The sequence below is a fragment of the Diachasma alloeum genome, unplaced genomic scaffold (assembly GCF_001412515.2).
Source record: "Diachasma alloeum isolate Michigan unplaced genomic scaffold, Dall2.0 Dall_scaffold_00185, whole genome shotgun sequence".
NCBI classification, from domain to species: Eukaryota; Metazoa; Arthropoda; class Insecta; order Hymenoptera; family Braconidae; genus Diachasma; species Diachasma alloeum.
In genome coordinates, this window is record NW_021680351.1 from 992,265 (window position 1) to 1,019,726 (window position 27,462).

The following is a 27,462-nucleotide window of genomic DNA, read 5'->3' on the forward strand; positions in this document are numbered from 1 at the left end:
TTATTACAGTTAGAATTATATTATTTCACACTCAATAATTGCTTCATGTCACAAGATAACTAGATTGCTCCATAAAGTATCCAGATCCGAGTCCATTCATCGGTTAATCTTTGCTGAAGATTCTAGATTGTACAAAACTTTTTCTATCTCTTTGAAAAAATATATTTGCTAATTATATATTTTTTTCATAATAAAATAATAATTTTTTATTATTATGAATATTATTGTGAATAAAACAATTATAATCAGAAAATATATATTTTTTCAAAAAATTATAAAAAAAGATTCATGTAATCTAGGATCTCACAACAATCAATTTCTCTATGGCCCTCATTTAATTCAGTAGTGAAGCAGCAAAACAGTTTCAGTCAACTTAACCCTTAGCCAAGTTTCCGGGGAATATCTCCGAATCTGAGGAAAACTACGAAATTTTCGTAATAACCTTTTTTGTGGAGTTAATTAAGGGCTACAAAAAGGGTTATGACGATAAATTTGATATCTCCCTTACATTTCGAGATATTCATGGAAGACTGGTCACTACACAAATTGCCAACTTGAAAAAAAAATTACGGAACTGCTGGGGTTTGAGCCAGGGGTGACGTAGAGCTCGACAATGGGAAAAAATATTGGTCCAAGTATAATCACCTGCGAAGCACGTAAATATTATTGGCAATTGATAACCAAAACAACGCATTGATCCAGGAAACCGTTGTCAAAACAACTTGATGCATTTAAGTGTACCAAGATCACTGATAAACGGAAATGCTGATGCTTTCCCTGAAGATGAATAACAAAGCTTAATGAAAACCGCAATGTTTCTTCATCATTTAAAAATATTGCGAGCGATATAAAAGAAGAACACGAAATGCAGAACATCACAAACGACTATCTGACCAAAATCTCACGATGGCAAAGCTTCTGATCTTGATCCTGATGGCCTGCACATCAGGTAGGTTCCTGATGACTCCGGACATCACTCGTTTCGTCCCAATCTTTTAATAAACATTTTATTTAACTACGAAAGTGTCTCAATTTAACAATATCATGTGCTGAAGGTGCCCTCGCCAAACCGCCGAGAGCGATAAAGGGCGGCGATTTGGCTGCCGAGGGTGAATTCCCCTGGCAAGCTTCTCTCCAAAAATTTGGCAGACACCTGTGCGGAGGAAGCATTATCGACAAAAGTCACATTCTCACAGCAGCTCACTGCGTCCTGACCAGGAATTTGCACTCAGAGACTGGTCTAACGATCCTGGTGGGCACCAACAATAAGGATCAACGATCATCAAACATCTTCAGGGTTAAGCGTATTCAAGCACATGAGAAGTACATAGGAAAGGCGCCTTACCGATACGACATAGCTGTCATCACGGTACGGTAGCTTGAGAAGAAATTGTAGTAATCAGTGGTTTCATTTTATTTCATAAAGATCCAACAGCACAAGGCCAATTGCAGGATCAAACTACAGTCTACATACAATATAAAAATGAAACCATTAATCGATAAAATTTGGCAAAGCTGTCATGACGGAAAGCACCACTAAGATCAAGCAATCCAGAAAGCTATACGGCCAAGTATTCCATCCATACAACTTGCATTATTTTAACATATTTTTATTTCGCAGTCATTCCCCAGTGTTTTTTTTTATTTTTTTTTATTTATGCATTTTTTTCATGCGAAAGGTTCCGAGTTCAAAACCTGGCCGGGTAGAATGGTGAGAATCTAACCATTTAACGCCTTGATCATCATCGCAGCATACCCTAACCGGGTCGAAGCGATGTAAAATAAAAAATAAAAAAAAAGCTATTCTGAACAATTACAGTTCAATTTGCATACATATTTTCGGTTATAAACCTAAGACCATGTGAACTGTGTACAGATGTGGTAGCTTAGAACTATTAACAATACACTTCAAATTTTTATGGAACATTCGACAAGAAACTCGTTGATTATAACAAGACATTTTTTATCTAGTCAAATCAGGAATTCCCGTGCATGATATGGTGGGAAAATTAGATGGTTCATAAGCAGTGATCAGTGAGTTGAGAGATAATTTTGTCGTTTCTATTCGCAATGTTTCAGTTGACGACGCCAATTGAATTCAATAGACTTCAACGGGTGATAGATTTACCTACGAGAGACGCGGATGTTGGCGAGGAAGGTACTATCAGCGGCTGGGGTGTCACCGACTACCCCTCTCGGCAGTCCGGCAGTCCAGCACAGCTGATGAAGATGAAGAAGAAGGTTGTCAGCAACGCTAGCTGCAATCAGCAACACCGCAGCATGATCCACCCTGAGCATCTTTGCGCCTTTTCTCGAAACGGACAAGGGGTTTGCCACGTAAGTTCATGATTCCAGAGAATCTCTTTTTTGTGATGACGCAAGACTTGACGGTCTCGAATTGTTTCCAGGGCGATAGCGGTAGCGGTCTCGTCGTCAACGGCAAAATCGTTGGCATCGCTTCCTGGGTGAGACCTTGTGGTGTCGGATATCCAGACGTCTACACCAGAGTCTACTCCTATAGAGCGTGGATCGCGCAGAAAATCGCTGATGATCCATGAAGTTTTGTAATTGAGTGGCTAATCCATAAAATGATACAATAAAGCATTATGATTTGACCAAATTCATGAACGTTCAGTCATTGGTTGTCGCGAGGGAAATACAAGTGAATGGAATTCGTAGAAAATTGTCCTTCAGGTCTGAGATTCCTCGGTGGAAAAGGGAATCATCAGCTGAAGTGATACCACACGTCGGTCAAATAAGCGTCACTGAAAAATATAAGCATCCGAAAGTTGTTTTCCGAGTACTCATCCGGTTGTGATGCAAATGATCATTATCATTTGTGTGCCGAATTTTGATGCGAAGTTATCGGGGTTGATAAGCAAGCGAGGAGAAGGCCGGATGAATGGAATTGTGAAATATTTCGCAAATACAAACGACGAAGGTCACCTAAACTTGACGCTTTGCCTGGTTTATTTCCGATTGCGGCAGATGATATAAAAGGTGATTACAAAATGAAGAGATCATTCATAACGAAAGAGGATCTAGATAATCCTGAAGAATGGAGAGACTTCTCGTCGCTATCGTGATCGCTTGTGTGCCATGTGAGTTGATCATCACCTGTACCAAATATCGTTAGAGCACCGATAATGATTTGTTAAATTGTTTTTTTATTGGTTCATTTAAGATCGCTGTATGGCAACTCAGGTCTTAAGCAATTTGGTGAAAATGTACAAATTATTACAAAAAGGATTTTTGTTATTTAATATAAATTTGAAGTAGCGAAGTGGTGAAACGGTTCAAGTTGATTTATCCCCCAGCTGAGTTTTTGATGAATACTTGCGAATCTAAGGGAGATTGATCAACTCTACTTGATCAGTCATGTTCAACTCTATCATTCGTTGATAGTTAACGAATCTCGTTTGGAATAAATGAATCATTCTATTAGTCTGATCTCCTTTCTGGGTGGAATTGTTGACATTCAGGTTGTTAAATTTGTTAAAGGCATCTTTGCGAAACCTCCGAGTGCAATCAAAGGTGGTGACGCAGCTGACACTGGTGAATTCCCGTGGCAAGTTTCGCTTCGCATGGATTACACTCATGTCTGCGGTGGTAGCATCATTGATGATCGTCATATTCTCACAGCAGCCCATTGTGTTCAGGAGGAGGACGGACGCTTATTCAAAGGAATGAGAGTTTTAATAGGTAGTAACAACGCCCGTCAATGGTTCCCCAAGACCCACAAGGTGAAGAGTCTCCATCCACACAAGAAATACAGACAGGTGGAGCCCTATAGATACGATATTGCAATCGTCACGGTACGGCATCGTCGCAGATTAGTCGGATTCGTCTGCTGTTGATAGCCTCGTCATTTGGTCTATTCGTAATGTTTCAGTTGGAAGAACCAATCGAATTCAATGACCGCCAAAAACCGATAGCATTGCCTGAGAAAGATGTGTCCATCGGTGATGAGGTTACGGTCAGTGGCTGGGGACACACTAATTGGCCTGCCGCGATGAAGACCTATCCAGTCACGTTGATGAAGATGGAGAAGAAGATCGTCAGCAATAGCCGTTGTATGAGGGACCATCAAAGTGTCATCTACCGTGATCAGCTTTGTGCTTATGGTGGTTATGGAAAAGGCGTCTGCTCTGTAAGTTCTTTTTGGCTTTTGCTTCTCAATGGGAACATTGGATTCGTCGAGGGAAATATTCAGTAAAAATTACGGAACGATTCACGTAATTCGCGGTGGGGAATCGTTTTCCGGCGATTTTTATGGGAATGTTCAGGAAAATTCAGGGAAGTCTCAGGCTTATCACCGAATAAAGTGCCAAATTGTCACGTAATTTTTCCCGAAGAAGGAAAATCTTACAGACACTTGTAGACTTATTGTGCCTTCTTGAACGTTCAACAATTTTTATGAAGCTGGTGAGTCATTTCTACGTTCCGTTCCGTAAAATTTCTCAATCGTTGGGAAAAAATTACGGAACGACGTGTTCTCCCCACAGCGGTGAGTCATCAGACGAGTGACTAATTTTTACGGAACAGATCGTAGACCTTACGTGGCGATTCGTACAATTTTCGTGTCGACTCACACTTTTTATTGAATTTTACTTCGCTCGCGGATTAAGTTTTGAAACGTAATTTTTACTTTTTTTCTGGTAATTTTTATTGATGTTTTCCCTTCGTGTCCAAAATTTTAATTTTTTTGTGTCAAGATAAGGAATTTCAGCCTCAGAAAGTCGTCAGAGAACATCCATTCGGAGCAATTTGCCAATTTATAAACAAAAATTGACTGTATTGTGAAGAAATTAATTTCCCATTGGTCTTTTCTGTGAGACTGCCGTTTACGGTTGGGGAGCGGCTTAATTAATTCTTGTGGATTTTTCAGGGCGACAGCGGTAGTGGCCTCATCTACAATGGCCAAATCGTTGGCATTGCTTCCTGGGTGATGCCTTGCGCTGTTGGATATCCGGATGTTTACACTAGAGTATATTCTCATAAAGATTGGATCGCTAGGATAATCGTTGATAATTGATGGAATTTTGTAATTTAATAAATTATTTGAAAAAGATATTGGCATACTAATTTTTTTTGTGAATTTCGGGGTCTTAATTCCTTTTAGGCTGGGAAAAATCGCATTCTGTTAATTTTTTCTATAAAAAAGTTTTTATTGAACGTTCTTATTGAAAACAACGCAAAGATAAAACAGAAAAGTCGTAGAAGGTTTTAATGGAAATGGAGGAAAACTAATAGGTTTCAATAAAATTTCGATAGAAATTCACAATGTAAGATAATTGGAGATATTATTTTGTTTTCAAACATTACGTGATTCCTCAGTAAAATTATGAATAAGTGCGACCAATTCTTGTAGAAAAAACAAGCGAATTCGCTACAAGAATTTTCTACGTTTTTTCAATTGAAATGTTCAGTGGAAAATTTTCTGTAGGAAAAAGTTAACGGAATTAGATTTTTCTATTAAATTTATTCAAATGAGATATTTTCCACAGAAATTTCGCGGCTCAAATTTTCCAGGTTTTTTTGTTTGATTTTTGAGTCAAAAAAGGATAGAGTGAGAGAAAAAATTAGCTCTGCCGAAAAATCATGTATTCAACGTGAATATAAAAATCTATCAATTTTTTTCTATCAAATATCTTACAGAATCAGCGCAAAAAGCAAATAGAATTTTACCGAAAATTTCCTAGAATTTTAAGGACCTATCCAAGAATCCCAATAGAATTTCTATAGAATTCCAACAGAATTTTCTAACGAATTTACCAAGTTTTTGAATTGGTAGAGGCTCATATAATTCCCTGTAGAACGAATGTGTAATGTCGCAGGAGAGCAATTACTGCTACGAAAATTATCATGTCCTGATGGAAACATTTTTTCTGTGCAACTGACGCAAGAGAATAAAAACAATCAATTGGAAGTACCAGGATTTCACTTTGTAAAACTGAGATGAGCAAGACAAATCTAATGAATAAATTCGAAAATTTCAATTTCTAGGAAAAAAAAGGAAATTGAGGAAAAGAATGGCTTGTTGGGAAAAAATGGGTAATGCCATTTACTCCTCCAATTATCTCGGTGACAAGTGCTGCTCGTTATCACGATATTTGGAAAACAAAATTGATTTGACGAATAACGGAATAACGTGATTTTTATTGAATATTTCTCTCCGTGCACCTTTTTGTCTTAGCTACCCCCCCGCTTAACCCCGGTCTCCCCTACAGTTGTGGAATGTAAAAATATGGGTGATGTCACTGTGGATTAAAAAACAATAGCAATGTAGGAATCCGCAAATATCTCACGTGCGGCCTGACATACCAGAGATTTACACTGAACTCCGCGTAATAAACACTTGCACTTTCGAAGACTCGGGGCCAGTGATTCCACGAATTCTCAATATTCAACTTCGTCTGACGCCTTCAGTATCACGTCGAAATTCCAAGTAAAGATCCTAGAAGAATTTTTCTTGTGCTGATGTAATTTCAGCAGCGAAGCGGTAAAACGGTCCAAGTCGACTCAACTCTCAGCTGAGTTTTTGAGGCATATCTCCGAACCTAAGAGAAATAGCCAAATTTTTGTCATTACGTTTTTCGTAGCTCTAAATTCACTCTCCAAAAAAGGTTATAACAAAAGTTTTCCAATCCCCCTTAGATTCCGAGATATTCATTGAAAACTGACCAATAGTACAGATCGACTTAAATCGGTTTCCCGCTTCGCTGCTGATTTCACAGGCATTTTCATGAAAAAAGGGTCAAATTCGTTGAATTGAAGTTGATGTTCCCGTTTTTTGGGATAATTATTAAATTTAGAGATTACAGAAACAGTCGTCATCAGCAGTTCTGAAGACTTGCATCAAGCGGGCTATTAGAACCAACAATGGAACTCGGTAGAATTGAACTGATACTGTGCCTAGTAGTCTGCGCTTGGGCACGTATAAGCTATAAGACATCGCCCAAATTACTGTTTCATCGTCACTTCATTCATGATGTAGGCGAAGCGGGAGGGAAATGTGTACTTTGCGCTCGCCGTGACGGAAAAATAGTTTCGGTGATTGAACAACAGTGAGTTTCGAGACCAACTTTTGGGTCATGACTTTGACTTGAGTCTGGAAAATGGCAAAAACTTCATGCAAGTTTCTTGCTATTTACAGTCCAAAATGACAGATCTCCGACGGAGATCATCGACGGCGTGGATGCAGAACCAGGGGAGTTTCCCTGGGCTGTGTCCTTGCAGATTAATAGCCAGCATTTATGTGGAGGAACTATTATCAGTGAGTTTCACATCTTGACTGCAGCGCATTGCTATGTTGAGGATACGACAGTCGAGGTAAGTGACCTTTGGAACACCAGAATCATCACGGGCACCAACGATCGAGAATTTCGAAACGCATCCAATATATTCAACCTTGAGGGAGTCTTTGTGCACACCCCCACCCTGGGAAACCCTCTCCACCATGATCTTCTGATTTTGAAGGTAAAAATTCAATCTGCATCCAAAAAGAAGCAATGATTCAAGTAGTCCAGAGCTTCATTTTAAGATATATTGTAGGGGAAGGCGGGGTAAAGTGAAATGGCCACCATTTTCATTGTTTAAGGGCAATGAGTCTTGAGGGTCAAACGGGAGAGACGCGCGAAGTGATCAGATGAGTCAAATTTTTTTAAAGTTCAAATGGGGTAACTAGGTGAGGGGTCAAGAGGGTCAAACTGAAGAGAGTGGCGAAGTGATCACTCCACTTATCTCTCCCATTTGACACTTCATCATTTTTTTAAGTTATCTGAATATTTCCTCTACATTTGCCTCGCATTAAATTCAATTAATAGTTTTTTTGTGAGAATTCAAATTATTGAAATCAATGTGAAAAACCTCAAATTGTGTGAAAGCAATGATTAAACCTTGATAATTGTTAAGAACTTAGAGGAGGAAGGTGCATGGTGAAACATAGGGTGAAGTGGAATTGCACAAATTCCGTTCTTTAGGGGTCAAATAGTCTTGGGGATCAAATGAGAGAGAGAGAGACAGACGAAGCGATCAACTGCCCTCGTCTCTCCCATTTAGTCCTCAAGAAAATTTGACCCTCCAACCGTCTCTCCCGTTTGACCTTCAGGACTGTTTGACCCCAAAGAACACTCGACCCCTCATCATTTGGTTTTTTCAGTAACAGAGATGGAAAAAAAATTCCCTGAATTTAGCTCTACTTTTCTTTTTCGCTACTGTTTCTCTCTGTCTCGCAATCGATTACTTGAATGATTATTCACTTGTGTGATTGATATAACTGAATCTCTCAGTTGGACGGACCCATTCCCTTCAACCGTTTCCGACAACCAGCCAAACTACCAAGCGGACCTCCGTCCATCGAGGGCGAATAAGGGTACGAATAAGCGTGATAACGAAGGCTAGATTAAGGGCCATGAGGGCCAGGTTCAGGGTCACAGGGGTCAGATTAAGGACATGGAGGTTGGCGAGGAGAGCATGCAGACCCGAGTCCTTCCTCGAATTTGTTAGATATCCCAGAATTGTCGCGAATCCACTGGTAAACAGTGAAGACTCCCATTGGAATCTGCTGAGTAGTTTTCCCGTGAATCGCGGGAAATGAAACATACCCAAGATTTGTTGTATGCAAAGATTAGAGGGCTATTGGTCATGTCGAAGAAAGCCGGACATTGCCGACTTTGAAATGTATATAAGAGAGAACGAAAGCATGAAGCGTTAGTTTTCCCGACAGGCCATAAGGACAGTGGCTCATTAATTATCCAGAAACTATGGGATGCAAGGGAACTCAGTTGATGCTGTACTTGGCAGTGTGCATTACTGGTGAGCAACCATACGTCCGCAAACAAGTGGATAATAGCATTTTTTTATGAATGACTATAGTTATTGTTCCTAATGAATTAACAATCTGCTGCCAAATGGTTTTTTTCTTTTTTAATTCTTCTTTCACTGTTCTCTTCTTCTATTTTTTCATGTCATAGTACTGTCATCAACTGAAATGTCATCAAAATTTTGGTGCATCATTCCATTCTGTTCGATTTTGTATGAACAATTGATTTTTAGTCGGTGTCAATGAATGGAGCTTATTAAAGTTTACATTTATGAAAAAAATCATGAAATTCGATTGATCCCCTCTGCGAAAAAAATGAAGGAAAAAGACCAAATACATATATTTAAAAATCGCATTATCGGACTTTTCAGGCCATATTTAGTGACCCTAACACAAGACATTGAAAACTCAAATTTGAACGATTACACTGCTGGAAATTTCTTGAAATTTCCGTCACAATGTCATCTGAATTTTCAATGTTGTGAGTTTGAATTCAATTTCATATGAAAACGTAGACTAAATTTCTCATTCATCTTGAAAATTCAAGAAGCTTGTTCAATTGATTGTTCAATGAAAGCTTGAATTTTCAAACTCATCGTGAAAATTGACCATTCATCAAGACTTACTACTCTCTTCCGGATTGATTGCCGCACTCTTCGCCTCACGAGCGCATTAATTGCATATCCGCCACAGTATTTCGGCTGCTATCAACCCAAGAGAGTCCAGATTAATATTCGGTAATTGTTCTCAGCTGGAAATACCCAGAATAACGAAAAAATAGTGAACGGCCAGACTGCCTGGCCCGGGCAATTTCCGCATCAGGTCTCACTGCAGCAGAGAAAATCCCACTTCTGCGGAGGAAGCATCATCGACGCCACTCACGTACTGACTGCGGCGCATTGCGTTATCGATGAGTCTCTCCAGGTTTTTCGACCTCAAGAACTCCAAGTCGTCGCAGGCGTTGTAGATCACCTAGCCGCCAAGCAATCAAACACATTCGCAGTCGCTGCGATCATTCCGCATGAATCTTACAATCCAAGAGCCCTGACTAATGATATCGCTATTTTGAAGGTGAATATGGTACATTAATTAAGGTTGCTCAATCCCTGGTAGAATACATAACCGAAGTTAAGGCCTGAGTGGATCATCTTTCCAACGTGATCTCGGTTGTTCTTTTATTTTGATAATCTGAAATGATCTCCAATTGACATTCAGTTTTACGCAGCCCTGGAGTCTACAAAAATTATAATTGTCCATCAAGAAAATGGTAAAAACAAGCTGAACATTTTTAAAGAGCGTTTTTGACTAATACTGGGAAATAAACCCAATAGGGAGAAAATTGCAAATTGATAATTTCGTCTAATCATCAAATCTAATGGCTGTTAGGTCGTCATTTGTCACAGTAGTCAATAATCTGGTCACTAAACGCGACCCTGCGACTTGGTCACCTCCGCGGGGATTCGCCGCCGCGTTATTTAGGCTTCAGCGTTGCCGAATTCACTCTACACTGCCCGGGTACGTTTAGCGAGTTTCCGGCAACGTCGCGTAATGGGCAACTTCATTTAACGCGGGAAAAAATAATTCATCTGTCCGAAATAATTTGTTTTCTTCAGGAATTTTGGGAAATATGTTGTTCTAAAAACTACTGTAATTTTTTAGGCCTTTAATTGACAAAGTCAATTTTTTTTCAATTTTTCCGGTTAGCCAGTCAATTGCAATTAAAGACCCGTATAGGGTGACCAATACAGGGTTAATCTTTATTGAAAACACTCTTCGAAAATGTTCAGTTTTTTTTCTACTTTTTTTGATTATACAATCATAATTTTTAGATCAAATCCAATGGAAATGTCAATATATTTCACATTAGGAAGATGGAAAAACAATCGAGATCGCGTTCGCAAGATAATCTCCCCGGGCTTCAATAAAAGAAAATATTTAATAAGAAAAAAAATACTTTGTTCGATCTGTTGTTTTGTTAAACCAGATCGACGTCTTTCTTCTTCTGTGAATCGTGAAACCGATGATTTTAAATTGAATTTTGCAGTTGGCTCGACCCATTACTTTCAATGCGCTGCAAAAACCAATTCGCTTGCCACGCGGGGACACTCCGTCCGGTGCACAGGCCACAGCCAGCGGCTGGGGAGCTACATGGACAAATTTTGCTGGGCTGCCTGGCCCCTGTCCACGATATTTGCAACAACTTCGGATGATGGCTCTCAGCTTGGACGAATGCAAAAGCCTTAATGACGATCGAATTAGTCCTGGCCAATTGTGCGCTGTGCGTCCCACAGGATCAGGAATATGTTTCGTACGTATCCTCAATATTAGATTTCCAGATACAGATCCAATAGAATTTTCTAACGAATTCACCAAGTTTTGCTATTCAATTTCTCTACAATTATTTTTTATAATCTTCATGACTGTTATTTACCGATGGAATTGTTCGTCGTATTTTGCTCGATAATTTCAGGGCGACAGTGGGGGTCCTCTCATCTACAAAGGTGAAATTATCGGCGTCAGTTCCTTCGTAAAGGGTGGATGCGCCTCCCCAAACGCCGATTTCTTCACACGTGTTTTCAATTATATACCGTGGATCAACGACGTCTTGACACGCCAATAATCACTGTTTCCTCTGAATGGTTTTGATTTCTCTTTAGATAAGCCTTATGTATTCTTTTCGATCTGTGGAACTAAATGCTCTTGCTCAAATACTGTTTCCATGTTCGTTTTATTGACTAATAAATCAGCAAAATGCTTCCGAATGGTTATTGCGCACATCATTTCCTTATGTCATGTACCATTCATTGTTTATTTTATTTTATTAGTTTGAATGACATTTTTTTCAACTAATTTATTTTTAACACCATTATTGTCTTTTTTACGGTTCTATCTGCCCCCTCAGCCCTTCGATAAAATGTTAATAGAAAAAATTTATTCTATTAAAAACTGTCAAAGAGCTACTTTCAGAGAAATTCATGAAAAATTCGAAACTTTTAACAATCATTATAAACATCAAATCAACCAATATAGCTATCGTAATCATCTTTTATGTTCGCCTTGATAAATGAATCATTCTATCAGTGCACCAGAATCATCACGGGCACCAACGATCGAGAATTTCGAAACGCATCCAATATATTCATGTCTACTGAACTCATTTCTTACATTGGCTTCCAGCGAAACCCTCCCAAGCATGATATTATTATTTGGAAGGTAAAAATTCAATCTGCATCCAAAAAGAAGCAATGATTCAAGTAGTTTAGAGCTTCATTTTAAGATATATTGTAGGGGAAGGCGGGGTAAAGTGAAATGGCCGCCAATTTCATTGTTCAAGGGCAATGAGTCATGAGGGTCAAACGGGAGAGACGCGCGAAGTGATCAGATGAGTCAAATTTTTAAAGTTCAAATGGGATAACTATGCGAGGGGTCAAGAGGGTCAAACTGAAGAGAGTGGCGAAGTGATCACTCCACTTATCTCTCCCATTTGACACTTCATCATTTTTTTGAGTAAGACAGATGGAAAAAAAGTTATCTGAATATTTACTCTACATTTGCCTCGCATTAAGTTCAATTAATAGTTTTTTTGTGAGAATTCAAATTATTGAAATCAATGTGGAGAACCTCAAATTGTGTGAAAGCAATGATTAAAATCTTGATAATTGTTAAGAACTTAGAGCAGGAAGGTGTATGGTAAAACATCGGGTGAAGTGGAATTGCACAAATTCCGTTCTTTAGGGGTCAAATAGTCTTGGGGATCAAATGAGAGAGAGAGAGACAGACGAAGCGATCAACTGCCCTCGTCTCTCCCATTTAGTCCTCAAGAAAATTTGACCCTCCAACCGTCTCTCCCGTTTGACCTTCAAGACTGTTTGACCCCAAAGAATACTCGACCCCTCATCATTTGGTTTTTTCAGTAACAGAGATGGAAAAAAATCAGAATCAGAAAATGAGAATCAGATTCATAAGGGCCACAGGGGTCCGAATAAGCGTGATAAGGATATCGAAGATTAGATTAAGGGCCATGAGGGCCAGGTTAAGGGTCACAGGGGTCAGATTAAAGATATGGAGGTCGGCGAGGGGAGCGTGCATCCAACCAGATGCATAAAAAAATCTGATTACATGCACATAAAATTAATTTTTCTTTTCTGTAGAGTCACGCTTCGTTAAATTTCTTTCCTAGTGATCTCGACATGTACAGTTGGACGAATAGCCCCCAGATTCTCATTTATTGCGTTCACATTGCGTTGAATTCACATCATTCGGTATCGAGTTTGCAGATCCTTCTGAGAGAAATAATTGTAACATCGTCACAGGTGGGTTAAACCAGAATTTTTGAACTATTTATATCAAGGGCATTTGTTTACGTGTGAAGGGAGTCAGTTATCGCCTCCCAATTTTGTACTTCCACTTTTCTCATGTCAAACTTCATTAAAATATAATAATTTTGGGGTTTATCGCATTTTGTAGAGTTGATTAAAGCCTCTTATTTTCACTTTATAGTGAAATTCATTATGGTTCGTTCATTATTGGAGTAAAATTCAAATTTCTCGAACCAAAAATGTACACGGAGAGAAGCATTCAATAAAAATTACGTATCTTTTCCGTAATTCCACGGCGCAATGTGGTTGTAAGAAATTTTCCGGAGCTGTCACGTAATTTTTACCTAAAATCACGGCGTTTTTCCACAGCGTTCCGTAATTTTTAACCCGAATCTCCTGTGAAAAATTACGATACCGTCACTTAAATTTTCTGAGTCGATTCCGTAATCGGTGAGTGAACTGTGAGGTCCGTAATTTTTACTGGCCATTTCTCTCCGTGTAGCTTTTTGGTCTTTCTTTAGCCTAGAACAGACATCCTTTGGTAGCAAAATAGGTTTGCGAGCGTTGAAAAATGATAAGGCAGGCTGCAATTGGTGTAAACATCCGCTTGAAGAGAGTCAAGGTATAAAAATGATGGTTTATTGGAACAGGTACCACCAGAATCATGAGGGAACTTGCGGGCCTCCAGTTGTTGACGCTGGCTGCCTGCATGTCCGGTGAGATACGAAAAAGTGATGGAAATTATTATTCCTCATTGAACAATATACAATAATATTGCCATCCAACAATCACTCCCAGTTGTATATGCAAGAGGCGCAACGAAAATTGTCGGCGGTCAAAACGCCAAACCCGGTGAGTTTCCGTATCAAGTGTCAATCCGAAAGTTCAATCGACACTGGTGTGGAGGTAGCATTCTGGATGCCACTCACATTTTGACGGCAGCGCACTGTTTCGTTTCCGATGAGAAAGTTGCTGATAATCCTTCCGCCCTTCAAGTTGTCACCGGCACCATCTATTCGGAGGACCTACGACCGGATAACGTATTCGCAGTTTCTCGAGTCATTGCTAACGACTATTACACACCACATGAACGTAACAATGTCGCTTGGCTCGCTGATATTGCTGTTTTGAGGGTAAGGACACTATTCTGATATCTTTTAGGGTGACCGATATTATTCGTCGTGACCTTCAAGGTTACGAAGATCATGAACATCAAACTCTGTGGAGACAGAAGCTCCTGCACAGGCTTGTTTTGATCTCCTAAGCAAGCTCTATTGACTGTTGACTGACACTTCGTTTAAATCAGCTGGTTCCAGATGAGAGACTTTTGAAAGTCAAAATGAATTTTTGAAAAGTGCCTCTCCGTTTACGAGTAAACGAGCAAAAACGCATGATTCTGTTCAAAACTGGATAGTTCCAAAACTGTGTGTAGCTTCAATTTTTTATGCGTTTTATAATTTTTCATGCATCAGAATTTATTGACAGAAAGGCCCCGTGCGCGAGGGGTTAAGATCATCAATATTATCAACAAAATCAGCATCGTCATCATCACGCATGCGCGTTTTCTTTCAGACATGTCGGTACAAACGTGTGATATCTCCTTTTTATATAAGAGATTGGTCCTCGCTCATCTTGGTCAATTCCGAAATGAATTCGATTGCCCTTTGCAGTTGAAAGAAGCGATGCCTCTAGACCGTAATCTTCGCTGGCCCATCAGCCTGCCAAGCAGCCCCACACCTCCTCGTACACGGGTCATGGTGAGCGGTTGGGGGACATCATATTTCGACACAAAAGGTGCTAAAAGTGTCACATGGCTTCAAAAGCTACGCATGGAGACCATCAGTCTTGCTGCGTGCCAAATTGCTCTACCCTATCAAGTCAACGTCGGACAACTCTGCGCTGTAACCCCCCGTGGTCATGGTATATGTAACGTAAGTTTGTTTTCTGGTGACATTGACCAGAACTGTTCACCAAGTACTTTTCGACGGCAGGGCGATAGTGGTGGCCCTCTGGTTGACGGCAATCGAGTTGTCGGAATTGTCTCCTGGCTGATCCGTTGCGGCGACGGACGACCCCAGGTCTTCACTAGTGTCTATGACTATCTTAACTGGATCCACTGGGCTCTGAACTCACAATGATAAGAATATTGCGCCTTTTTGTTCATTAGATAAATGAATAAATGAATCATTCATCAATATTTCATGATCAACTGTTTTTGGTAAATATTAGATAAGGTGAATTCTTCATTCTTGAATTACCTCTGCAGCAAAGAAGGCTAGATAACTTCGACTGTACATGATAGTTTGTGAGTAGCTATTGTACTCACTTGGTTCACTGATATTTTTTCCCCCAAATTTTTCCGTTGCCAAGAGGATGGGGTAGGGACATTAATCATCTATCCCACCTGAACTTAAATTTCTTATAATGGAACGAATAATGGAACAGTGGAAGAAAATATTGTATAAACGTATTGCAAGTAATTACAATATCCATTGTCACTTCTGAAGACTGCAGTTAAATTTATTCTGGTGTGAGTGATAATAGATGCATGAGGTCGCCAGGAGAATAGAGCAGTCTGTTTTGTGAGTAGCCAAGCAGTTGATGAATATTTAACCATGTATCATCCAATTACAGGATGATAAAGGCGGTCCTCCCGTGATAATTCTTCCGTTGATGGATGGAATGGGCCAAGCGATTTTGATAATCAATTTACTGTATTGTGGATTACATTTATGATTATTCAGAACTTAATATATGCCACATGTCAAATTAATACGTGAGACATGTTTTTGACAGCTTTCTCTCCCTTCAAATTGACATGAAGTCAACGTCGGATGATAATTCATGATGAATGGTTATCATTTGACCTTCTGAGCATTGAGCATGTGCACGCAATGTTGATGGAAACGATATTTTATTCACACAGCTGTAATGCTCATGTGTTCTTTTGCTAATCTCAGCAAATTGCGTTCAAGGACCGACGAATACAATTCACTTATAAATTCAGAACCCAGACTGTGGGGGTGCGGAAGACAACGACAAGACCATCGACATAAAGCATCAGTGATTTTTGACAGTATAATTGGTCCACACAAAAGTGGAATGATTCAACAACGAGTGGTTGTGGAAAACATCTTGAGTCAGAAATAATACAAGAAGAAGCAGGCCGCTATCGACGTCATTGGCTTTGGTCCTGAAAGCCCTAGATCGCGACTGAAAATGGAACTTAGAAGAATTCAATCTCTGATGCTGTGTCTGGCTGTCACCATTTTGGGTAAGCTACAGGATTTCTCGACTAGACTCTGGTAATTTACGAAGAATCTGGGCTGATGTGCAGACTGATTGTCCTCAGGTGGACGTGCAAAGCCCCCAGCGAGGATAATCAAGGGGCAATATGCCTCGCTTGGCGAGTGTCCGTATCAGGTGGAGCTGCGAAAGTTCGACCAACATTGGTGTGGAGGAAGCATCCTCGATGCTACTCACATCTTGACTGCGGCGCACTGTTTTTCTCATGGCAGCACAGTGACTCGAGCTGAGGACATCGAAGTCATCGCAGGTGTTGTTGATTTCAATGCGCGAAAGGATGACAATGTTTACGCTGTTTCCGAAATTGTTGTTCATCAGGATTGGAATCCCGCGATATCTCGGAGTGCGGCACATTTTGCTGATATTGCTGTTCTAAAGGTGAAAGAAACATGAATTTCCGTTGATCGTGTTCTGTAAATGCCCTAGCCACTGTCCCGGTTTCTATCAGCCTCATCGAGTTTTTTAAGTTTGACGAGGAAGAGTGATCAAGTCATAATAGTGCAAAGAAAGTGTTCTGTTCTATTACAGTTGGCGAGACCCATTCGTTTCAATCGTCATCGGCGGCCGGTTACGCTGCCAAGTCGTAATCCACCTATTGGTGCATCCGTCATCGCCAGTGGGTGGGGGGTATCAGATCACAATGGGGAGACGAGTCCGATCTGGCTACAAAAACTGAGAATGAAGCTTGTCAGCCTAGACGACTGCAAAACAGCGCATCCTCAGCAAGTCGATGAAGGGCATGTCTGTGCGTTAGGTCCTTCGGGGTCGGCAGTCTGCTATGTGAGTACTTTAAATTGCAATCGTTCGGACTTGGTAGTGCGAATTTGTCATCATGCGCTGTTCAATTTCAGGGTGATAGCGGTGGTCCTTTGGTTCACAACAACGAACTCATAGGTGTCGTTTCATGGGGCGCCGGATGCATCAAAAGAGCTCCAGATGTCTTCACCAGTGTCGTATTTTACAAGGAATGGATCGAATGGGCCGTGAAATACCACTGATTATAAGGTTTATGTGACATCTGAAACTTTGTGCTCAATCATGTACGATCGTTCAATATATGAGAAGTAGTCTGTGACAGACGAAAAAATTCGATTTTAGTGAAAGTCGACTTTCCCTGTGAGAAAATCCAAGATCTGACCCTTGACCCAGTGAAAATGAAAATTTTTTTTTCGTCTTTTCTGCTGCCTCCGAGGGTTTCATTGGCATCAGGGGGGTCGAATAAATACAGAATCAATTTTCACTATTTTTTGTTGAAACACCGCATGCAACCGACAGAGATGTTGAAAGACTTGCTATTTTGCTATCTCCCTTAGATTCGGAAATATTCCTCAAAAACTCAACTAGGAGATAAGTCGACTTGAATCGTTTTCCACTTCGCTACTGAATTGTAGAAGAGAGTTCTTTTTCGGTCAAATAAAATTGATTATGGGGTTTAAAACATTATTATTTTTCGTTCAGTGATAATTTGGTTTTTCTTCGACAGGGGGGAGGGGGGGGGGGGCTTCGTCCTCCTGAACCCCCCTCTTGCGCCTGTACTATAATATCTACTACTGTAACTGACCGGAAATGCAGACTGCTAGGAACGTAGTCAAGATTTTGATCCGTTTGAACTCCATTACGATGATTTCTATCTGGATAATTCATAGACTTTATATACCGAGCCAATCTTCCACTCTTCATTGAACCGATGGTTTTTATTTGACTTGTCAATAATAGTTTATCGTATATTTATCGATGATTCTTAACTTCCCACAAAGGCAGGATATTATTTCTTTTTGAATGGGTTTACCGCAGCGTTAGAAGAATAATATTTCGAAGAATTCGCAGTAAACTCAGTGACGTCTTAAATTCATTTGATCAATACGACCTCCGTTGTTTCTCATTAATTTTCATGGCACCACGTCCCGAAAATTGATGAGAAGAATGGGTTGGGTCAATAAGACCTCACTCGGTTGAACAAAAACCACCTGCAAATGATTATTCGTCTATTTGTCGGCTTCCAGTCGGTATAAAATGTCAAAGATATTTGCAGACAATTCAATTCATTTCAAACATTCAATGTCGTCATCTTTCAATTACAGATGTGCGGCCGTAATTCAGAACCAACAACCAACAATAAATAGCAATGATACTTTCCTCTCATCCATTGTTTCCAATAAATTGTTTTCAATGAACGATCTTATCCCGCTCTTTTTTACAGGTCCATTAAGACTGCTAGAAATAGCGATAGTACAGTCCGAAATTATTTGAACAAATATGCATAAACAACAGGTAGTTATATGCAACTTTCCTCTCCGTGCAACAATTGATGAAGCATCCACTCGTAAATTTCCAGCATAAATTTGAGGTTTGGCTGAGACCAACAAAAGAAAAGCTGTTTCACGATCACCTGAACAGTGCACCAGATGACCGATTGTCTCCGGTGTTCGCTTACAATTGTCAGCTTGTAGGAAATGAAAATTTTCTAATGACTCAAGCGTCACTGAAAATAATGTATCATAAATGATGAGCTTGATGAACAATTCAGACTTGAACAATGAAAAGAGTGGCGAGGTGTATATAAGATTAGAGAACGGCTGATGCAGTCAGCATTACCATCTGTCCGGAAGACTTCTATTCGCATTGGAGTTGACGATGGAATCCAGAAGAATTCAATTGCTGACACTGTCTCTGGCCATTTGCATGTCCGGTGAGCTTACTAAACAATCATCTAAATCATTTTGCTGTAGTCATGATCATCGGGAGATGGGATAATAGAAGTGTAAACCATTGCTGCGTAATTGTCTTCAGTTGGATATGCCAAGCCACCCAGCAAAATTGTCAATGGACGGAATGCCTTGACCGGAGAGTTTCCGCATCAGGTGTCCCTTCAGATAAACCGAGAGCACTTCTGCGGAGGTAGTATCATCGATGCTACGCACATCCTGACTGCGGCGCATTGTGTTGTCGGTGATAATGGTGTAGGGGTCCGCGGAATAGAAGTTGTCACGGGTGTCCTTGATTTTCACAGTCGAAATGCTAATAATGTATTTCCAGTTTCACGAATCATCTATCACGGCAGATATGCACCCGAGGATAGCTGGAGGAACGACATCGCAGTGTTGACGGTAAGTGATGAGATATCGAAATTTTTCAGTGAGATCTATCCATGCCCGGTGGCTTGGCGCAGTGGGTAAGTTCGTTGCCTCACATGCAAAAGGTTCCGAATTCAAAACCCGGCCGGATAGAATGGTGAGATTTAACCATTTAAAGTCTTCACCATCATCGCAGCATACTCCAACCGGGTCGAAGCGATGTAAAATAACGATTAAACAAAAAAAAGACCTATCCATCAATTGGTTTCAACATTCATTTGCGGAGTGTTTGTAGCTGGCGAAAGCCATCATCTTCGACGATTACCAACAACCAATCAGACTACCAACCAGCGACACACCCGCTGGTGCTCGTGTCGTGGCTAGCGGTTGGGGTGCAGGAATATATCTAGGAAACAAGAGCAAGTCGCTGCGATATCTCCAGAAACTTCCGATGGGCGTCCTTAGTCTACAACAGTGCCGGAGGGTCTTGGGGTCTGGCATTCAGTCTGGACAGATCTGTGCTGCGGGTGCTGCAGGAACTGGCATCTGTGTTGTAAGTATTCAGGTAGATCAGGATGGGGCGAAAGGGAATAGCTCACGCCCAGATCGACTCATCGGTCAGAATATTCGTTCATTCAATTCCAGGGTGACAGTGGTGGTCCTCTGACCTATAACGGCACAGTCATCGGTGTCGCTTCCTTCGTCGTACCTTGCGGCAAAGGATACCCAGATGTCTACACACGGGTTTACGAATACGTACCGTGGATCAACCAAGTCGTACGAAATAACTAATTATAATATTGGTTCTGGAGTTCAAGCGTGCCTTGTACCTCTGATTATGAGTTACTTAATTCAGTTATGATCATGAAGTAAATGCTAATGAGCCCGTTAATTGATCCTTACCGTCAGACCATCAATTGTTTATGTTAATTATGATGAATTATACTTTATATTTTGTTGGATATGAAAACTCGTGCTTCTGGGGTGGCATTCGAAGCGTGGAAGAATTCGAGGAAAGCCATCACATGAGATAAACATTCCCGGCGTATGCCATTATTCAAAGTCAAGGGAAAGCACCAGTTGTGATCAATATCTGCAAATGGAACTTTCTAATTATCGTTCAAGTCGTAAATTATTGACGACTCACTATGTGGGAGCGATACGAGAGTTTTCAGTCATCTTGATTTCATCAGCTCTGCTATGAGTGCTATTTAATATTCTGAGTTGATGAGAAAAAACAATAAAAATTTAATGAAGCCGTTGTTATGACCTTGAATGCTTGAACTTACCTTTTGTATTTTTTGTCCCTTTGTTAATAACACACCGTCATAAAGAAATAAGGTTGAAGTGACAAAAGCAAACAGCGCACGCATACGTGTGGGGAATCCCCAATAATCTTGGAAGACAAATTGTGTACAACTCGATGCGAACGATGGCCTTCCATATGTGGAAAAACATCATCAATTCGTGTTCGGTTATTATAGATTTTAACTGTGTAGTAATAAATTACTCATCTCCATCGTATCCATTCCCGTGTTGACTGTTCCCCAGAAATGAAGAAAGATCATTTGTCACTGGGTATCAGTACTCGTCGGTTCTCCGATTCCGTCGGACGTCTATTCGCACAGTTGAGTCGCAAAATCGGTTGGCTTCAGACGAAAATTATATTTAATGAAAATTTTTGAGTTATCGAGATGTCGGTGTACATTCTCCTGGCTACTTTATCGATGATTGTTCACGGTAAGGGGAGAAAGTTAGATGACAATTATTGACAATCAATATGATGAAGCTTTTTTCGCTTTCGCCTGGAAGCGACGTAGAATGTCATGAAACGTGAATATATAATGTTTTTAGAAAATGAGTGAATTTATGTTCCGGTGTGTCTGCGTTTTTCGAAAAATGCTTGGAAATCTTCACAGAAAAAGGACTAAAGTTAAAGCTAAAAATCAGGAATTTCGTCGCATAATTTGGATTACTTTGGAGTATTTTTGGGCGCAATTTCCGCTCAATCGGTCAGGTAGTTTCCGAGATACAGCATTTTCTCAAAAATATTTTTTCCTCTATATCTCGAAAACTACGAGACTGAATGGAATTTTTTGCCGTCAAAATATTCCGTGCGATATCTATCAAATAAAATCATAATATTGCTATGTAACTGGGGACAGTTTGTTAATAATCAACGTTCTTCTTTTTTATGAGAAAATGTGAATATTAATTTTCATTGGAAAATTCATGTAAATTGCGGAATTTCTGTCCTCCTCCCGCTGAAAAATTGGGACTTTACCAAAATCTTCACAGAAACTTGAAATTCCATTGACTTTTTCTCCTCAAATACGAAAAAGCGTACTAAAAAAAATTTTTCTCAACGAAAATAAAAGTTTTTTCGCCGTGCTGAACCTCCCCTGAATTGAATAAAATGGGGAAATGAAGCTAATCTCAATCTTAAATCCTTCAGACGGACATCCAATGCAAATTCAACTCAATAATCGTATTTTGGGCGGTTCTGAAGCGTCGACCTATGACTTCCCTTCCTTAGTTGCAATCTTCAGGGAAGCAGAACAAACCTGCGGCGGGACGCTCATAAGCCCAAAGCACGTCCTGACTGCTGCCCACTGTATTTACGAAGGCAGACCTTACGAGTATTCTATTTTGGCTGGTGTCACGAATTTGGCCGATCGCAGCGGTGTCTGGATCGGTGTCCGCGGAAAAATGCGGCATCCGAGGTACCACCCGCCAATTCCCAGTTTCGATGATCTTAAGAATGATATCGGCGTGCTGAAGGTTCGTTAACCAGCAAGAACGAATATTTAGGACAATGGATACTTGTTTTCCATTCTTAAAGGGAAAGTACACTGTTGAAAATTTTTCACTGAAATTTCCGGAACGGTCTTGGAAATTTTGTCATTGAAAATTCATAATTTCACGGGAAAATCCGGAGGGGATATAATTTTTTGGCAGAACTACTTTCTCCTCTCATTGTATACTATTAATGTAAATTTTCGTCTGAATTGTCCGTACCAAATTCCGGAAATTTTTATTGTGTTCAAGTTCCACTGAAATTTCAGAAAATCTTATCAATTACTCATTGAAAATTCAGGAATAAATAGAAAATTTGTCATTTTGTTTCTGAATATTCATGTTCCACTGAAAATTCAATCAAGTTGTGAAATTTCCCTCTCACTCCCACTGAAAACTCATGAATTACCGTGAATTCCACTTAAAACTTGAAATTTCATAACCATTTCCTCCCTAAATCCGATTCAATGTCACTCTCATGAGAATTACTATAATATCTTCCTTGAAATGTCAAAAAAATTCTAACAGTGTACTACAAAAATGATCCTGTGTTGGTGGGAACTTTCTGATCAAACAAATTTAATCTTTCCTCTCACTCACAGCAAAACCGAATGTCTGAATTTTACACACCTCTTGCAGACATTCTTCAGACCCTAAAAACCGTCTGAATAAAATGAAAATATGCCTGAATTTGATAAACAGGTGTCTAAATATCTCAATTCACGTTTGAAATTCAGCCAAATTTTCATTTCATTCAGAAATACACGGAGAGAAATGTTCAGTAAAAATTACGGAACTCACAGTTCGTTCACCGATTGCGGAATCGACTCAGAAAATTTAAGTGACGGCATCGTAATTTTTCACAGGAGATTCAGTTAAAAATTGCGTGACAGTTGCGTAAAATTTCCTACAACCACATTTCGCTCCGGAATTACGGAAAAGATACGTAATTTTTATTGAATATTTCTCCCTGTGAAAATTGGCTTTTTTAGTGTCTGAAAAATGTCTACAAAAGCTGTGTGAAATTCAGAAATTCATTTTTTCTGTGTTGTACCCTCATTTGATCATTTGCCTCCACTTCCCCCTCAAAGACCCATCCCACTAACTTCAATATTGCAGCTTGTTTCTCGCATAGACGTGACCGCCCCCAACATCGCGATAGCAAAGCTGCCGACCCACAATTTGGCCGCTCGCACTGTCGGTTTGGCCGGCGGTTGGGGGAGTTTAAACAAGCAAGGTGAAAAATCCAATCACCTCCGCAAAGCCGTCGTCTACGTTTGGCCGTTGACTCACTGTCAAGCGCGGTTCAGCTGGCACACCAACGATCAATTCTGCGGGAGTGGTTATGACGTACCCACTAACATGTGCTATGTAAGTCTTTATCTTTCATCACTCCTCTTCCTGTTACGAACTCCAGCCATTTATGTTTCCCATTTTAGGGGGACAGCGGTGGTCCCTTCATGGTGGGTGACACAATCTTCGGTGTTCTCTCAGTCGCCACCTGTACCTCTCGCGGCACCATAACTTACACGAAGGTCTACTCTCATCTGGCCTTCCTCGAGAAGGCCTTAAAATTCTGACGCTGTTCTATTTATTTTCCATTTTTTACCGACAGGTTTATCCTCTTTGGTTAAAGTAGCTCTACCCTTACAGTAAATTCAAATATTATTGAAAACTGCAAAAAAATTGCAGAAAACTCGATTATATTCGGAATTCTAATATTTTTAAATTCAAATATTATTGAAAACTGCAAAAAAAATGCAGAAAACTCGATTATATTCGGAATTCTAATATTTTTAAATTCAAATATTATTGAAAACTGCAAAAAAATTGCAGAAAACTCGATTGTATTCGGAATTCTAATATTTTTCTCAATTTCATTATCGTTTTGGTTTTTCAAAGAAGAAATGTTTAAAAATCAGGATTTAACCCAGTGTCTTATGTAAAAATCAACATTTCCATTGTAATCAAGGATTAAAATCTGATTTTTTTTTTCATTAGATGTGACAAAATCAAGAATTTTGTTGACACTTCATAAAAAATAATCCACCATCTTGCAAACAAGTTTTACTATTTATTTATAAGAGGGAAATGTTTGAAAAAATATCACTACTCTGCGAAACTTAATTTAGATAATACTGACTGGGTATGATTTTTTCAAATTTTTGTCAATGCAATTTACACTGAGAGAAATATTCAATAAAAATTACGTATCTTTTCGAATATTCCGGAGCGAAATGTGGTTGTAGGAAATTTTACGGAACTGTCACGGAATTTTTCCGGAATTACGATACCGTCACTTAAATTCAGTAGCGAAGCGGTAAACCGGGTTAAGTCGATTTTGACTATTGGCCAGTTTTTGACGAATATCTGGGAATCTAAAAGAGATAGAAAAATTTTTCTCATGACCTTTTTTGTAGAGCCAACTGAGGGTTATAAAAAAGGTGATGAACAAAATTTTGCTATCTCTCTTAGATTGCGAGATATTTGTTNCGATTATATTCGGAATTCTAATATTTTTAAATTCAAATATTATTGAAAACTGCAAAAAAATTGCAGAAAACTCGATTGTATTCGGAATTCTAATATTTTTCTCAATTTCATTATCGTTTTGGTTTTTCAAAGAAGAAATGTTTAAAAATCAGGATTTAACCCAGTGTCTTATGTAAAAATCAACATTTCCATTGTAATCAAGGATTAAAATCTGATTTTTTTTTTCATTAGATGTGACAAAATCAAGAATTTTGTTGACACTTCATAAAAAATAATCCACCATCTTGCAAACAAGTTTTACTATTTATTTATAAGAGGGAAATGTTTGAAAAAATATCACTACTCTGCGAAACTTAATTTAGATAATACTGACTGGGTATGATTTTTTCAAATTTTTGTCAATGCAATTTACACTGAGAGAAATATTCAATAAAAATTACGTATCTTTTCGAATATTCCGGAGCGAAATGTGGTTGTAGGAAATTTTACGGAACTGTCACGGAATTTTTCCGGAATTACGATACCGTCACTTAAATTCAGTAGCGAAGCGGTAAACCGGGTTAAGTCGATTTTGACTATTGGCCAGTTTTTGACGAATATCTGGGAATCTAAAAGAGATAGAAAAATTTTTCTCATGACCTTTTTTGTAGAGCCAACTGAGGGTTATAAAAAAGGTGATGAACAAAATTTTGCTATCTCTCTTAGATTGCGAGATATTTGTTAAAAAATGCCCAAAAGTCAAAATCGACTTAACCCGGTTTACCGCTTCGCTACTGAATTATCTGAGTCGATTCCGTAATCGGTGAGTGAAGTGAGAGTTCCGTAATTTTTACTGAACATTTCTCTCCGTGTAGTTGAAAAAATAAAAAAACTGAAAATATCCAAAAGCACAGCGTAGCCCGGCCAAAGGGTAGAGCTACTTTAAACACTTTCTCCCACATCTCTCCACGTAGTTTCCTAATCGACACCATGAACGAATGTCATGTATAGGCAGGCTATTATCGGAAATTGATGAATACACCTGATGAATACTCGAATGGCTGACGATGACAAGGTTTTAGTGGTAGAAATCGTAAGAGTAGCGCCGATTATTTGGAGAAGTGATGGATGAAGTGTCGTTTCAATCATATTAAGTGATGATCTTCAACATTCCTGAGGCAGTGCCCCTCTAGTGAGTGTAAGTGAAAGGCCGTTGAGCTGCAAACCGTGGGGCAATTAACTTCATCAGTCATTTCGTTGGCTGTGAGGGCCCTCTTGACAATGGAGACGGAATGTTGATCCTCCAAAGTGTTTAGAGTTATTGAAACGAGACCACCAACGGAACACGCACACAAAAAAAAACTGTCTGAATTTCACACACCCTTTGATGATATTTTTCAAACACTAAAAAACGTCTGAGTAAAATGATAATTTGGCTGAATTTCAACCATGAACTGAGATGTCTAGGCAAATTTTCATTGTATTCAGAGGTTTTTTAGTGTCTGAAAAATGTCTACAAAAGGTGTATGAAATTCAGGGATTCGTTCTTGCTGTACATGCACGAGAAAAATATTTATTTTAGATTAAGACCATTTTAAGATATTTTGTAGGCGTTTTTAAGAGACTGTCGAGGACAATTGTCTTGGTTTAATAGTTTAAGATTACTGTAATGTAAAAATGTTGGCATTTAATTAGACTGAATAGGAAAAACAGAGCGATTGATGGAATTCTTTCCAGATAACTCCTGACGATAAGAGTCACAAGGCACAGAATGGTTCTGTGAGGGTCATATGAAGGATGACATACGGAGGAAATACATTAGTATAACTGCCTTTCTTCCCGATTAATAGAGAATAAAATAGTATGATCTCTCGACGGAAACTATTTTCCATATTCATATTAAGTATGAAATAAAATAAAATAAAATAAAATAAATATAAAAGTCGCGGGTTATCGGAGTGAGATTTTTCTGACATTGAAGATCGATTATATACGTCTAAAAACGAATAATTAGTGTAAGAAAATTATGTGCTTATTGATCATTTGTCCCGTAGACGCCGAAAATGTTCAAATCATTTTTGTGGCTATTTTACACGAATGGTGCAATTTTTTTAATTAAAAAAAACGAAATTAGCCGTGGGCTTTATTCCAAAGATAAGAGAAAACTGTGTAGCTTAAAAATTGGAGGCCCTGAACTATTTTTAGTACTTCAAGCGTCTGCGGGGCAAACGAATAATAAACAATTCAGTAGCGAAGTGGTAAAACGGTACAAGTCAATTTTGACTATTGACCAATTTTCAATGAATATCTCGGAATCTAAGGGAGATAGCAAAATTTTTGTTACAACCTTTTTTGTAGAGCCGATTAAGAGCTACAACAAATGTAATTATAAAAATTTCGCTATCTCCCTTAGATTTGGAAATATTTCACAAAAACTCAACTGGGAGATGAGTGGACTTGAACCGTTTTACCACTTCGCTAGTGAATTAATTTTTGTGAAGAAGGCAACAGTGAAATCTTGTTAACACAAACACGGAACTAGGTGTAGCTTCATTATCACATCCTTGTAGACAAGCATAATCAGATGTTTATACACTTGAGTTCACAGCAGCAACGAGAAAATTCACATGACGATGAATGTTCAAATGCATATGAATATTGTGAAAAACCT

The 27,462-nt window shown here is 39.2% G+C and overlaps 4 protein-coding genes across 4 annotated transcripts; all 4 read left to right on the top strand.

Annotated features, from left to right (window-relative positions):
* Positions 1 to 906: 906 nt before the first annotated feature.
* Positions 907 to 2,558, top strand: LOC107048007 (chymotrypsin-1). Its single transcript, XM_015270956.1, has 4 exons — positions 907 to 949; positions 1,056 to 1,369; positions 2,080 to 2,337; positions 2,409 to 2,558. The coding sequence occupies exons 1-4, from the start codon at positions 907 to 909 to the stop codon at positions 2,556 to 2,558; spliced, it is 765 nt and encodes a 254-aa protein (XP_015126442.1).
* Positions 2,559 to 3,058: 500 nt separating this feature from the next.
* Positions 3,059 to 5,035, top strand: LOC107048009 (chymotrypsin-1-like). Its single transcript, XM_015270957.1, has 4 exons — positions 3,059 to 3,101; positions 3,502 to 3,815; positions 3,893 to 4,150; positions 4,889 to 5,035. Exons 1-4 carry the CDS (start codon positions 3,059 to 3,061, stop codon positions 5,033 to 5,035), a joined length of 762 nt encoding a protein of 253 aa, XP_015126443.1.
* A 3,351-nt stretch (positions 5,036 to 8,386) lies between these two features.
* LOC107048010 (transmembrane protease serine 9) lies at positions 8,387 to 17,552 on the top strand. Its single transcript, XM_029126771.1, has 10 exons — positions 8,387 to 8,817; positions 9,576 to 9,895; positions 10,869 to 11,132; positions 11,295 to 11,436; positions 13,794 to 13,859; positions 13,942 to 14,276; positions 14,814 to 15,063; positions 16,496 to 16,827; positions 16,978 to 17,229; positions 17,301 to 17,552. Exons 1-10 carry the CDS (start codon positions 8,766 to 8,768, stop codon positions 17,445 to 17,447), a joined length of 2,160 nt encoding a protein of 719 aa, XP_028982604.1. The 5' UTR covers positions 8,387 to 8,765; the 3' UTR covers positions 17,448 to 17,552.
* A 1,277-nt stretch (positions 17,553 to 18,829) lies between these two features.
* LOC107048087 (chymotrypsin-1) lies at positions 18,830 to 20,799 on the top strand. The gene is made up of 4 exons (XM_015271066.2): positions 18,830 to 19,138; positions 19,240 to 19,556; positions 19,819 to 20,076; positions 20,169 to 20,799. The coding sequence occupies exons 1-4, from the start codon at positions 19,084 to 19,086 to the stop codon at positions 20,313 to 20,315; spliced, it is 777 nt and encodes a 258-aa protein (XP_015126552.1). The 5' UTR covers positions 18,830 to 19,083; the 3' UTR covers positions 20,316 to 20,799.
* Positions 20,800 to 27,462: the final 6,663 nt, after the last annotated feature.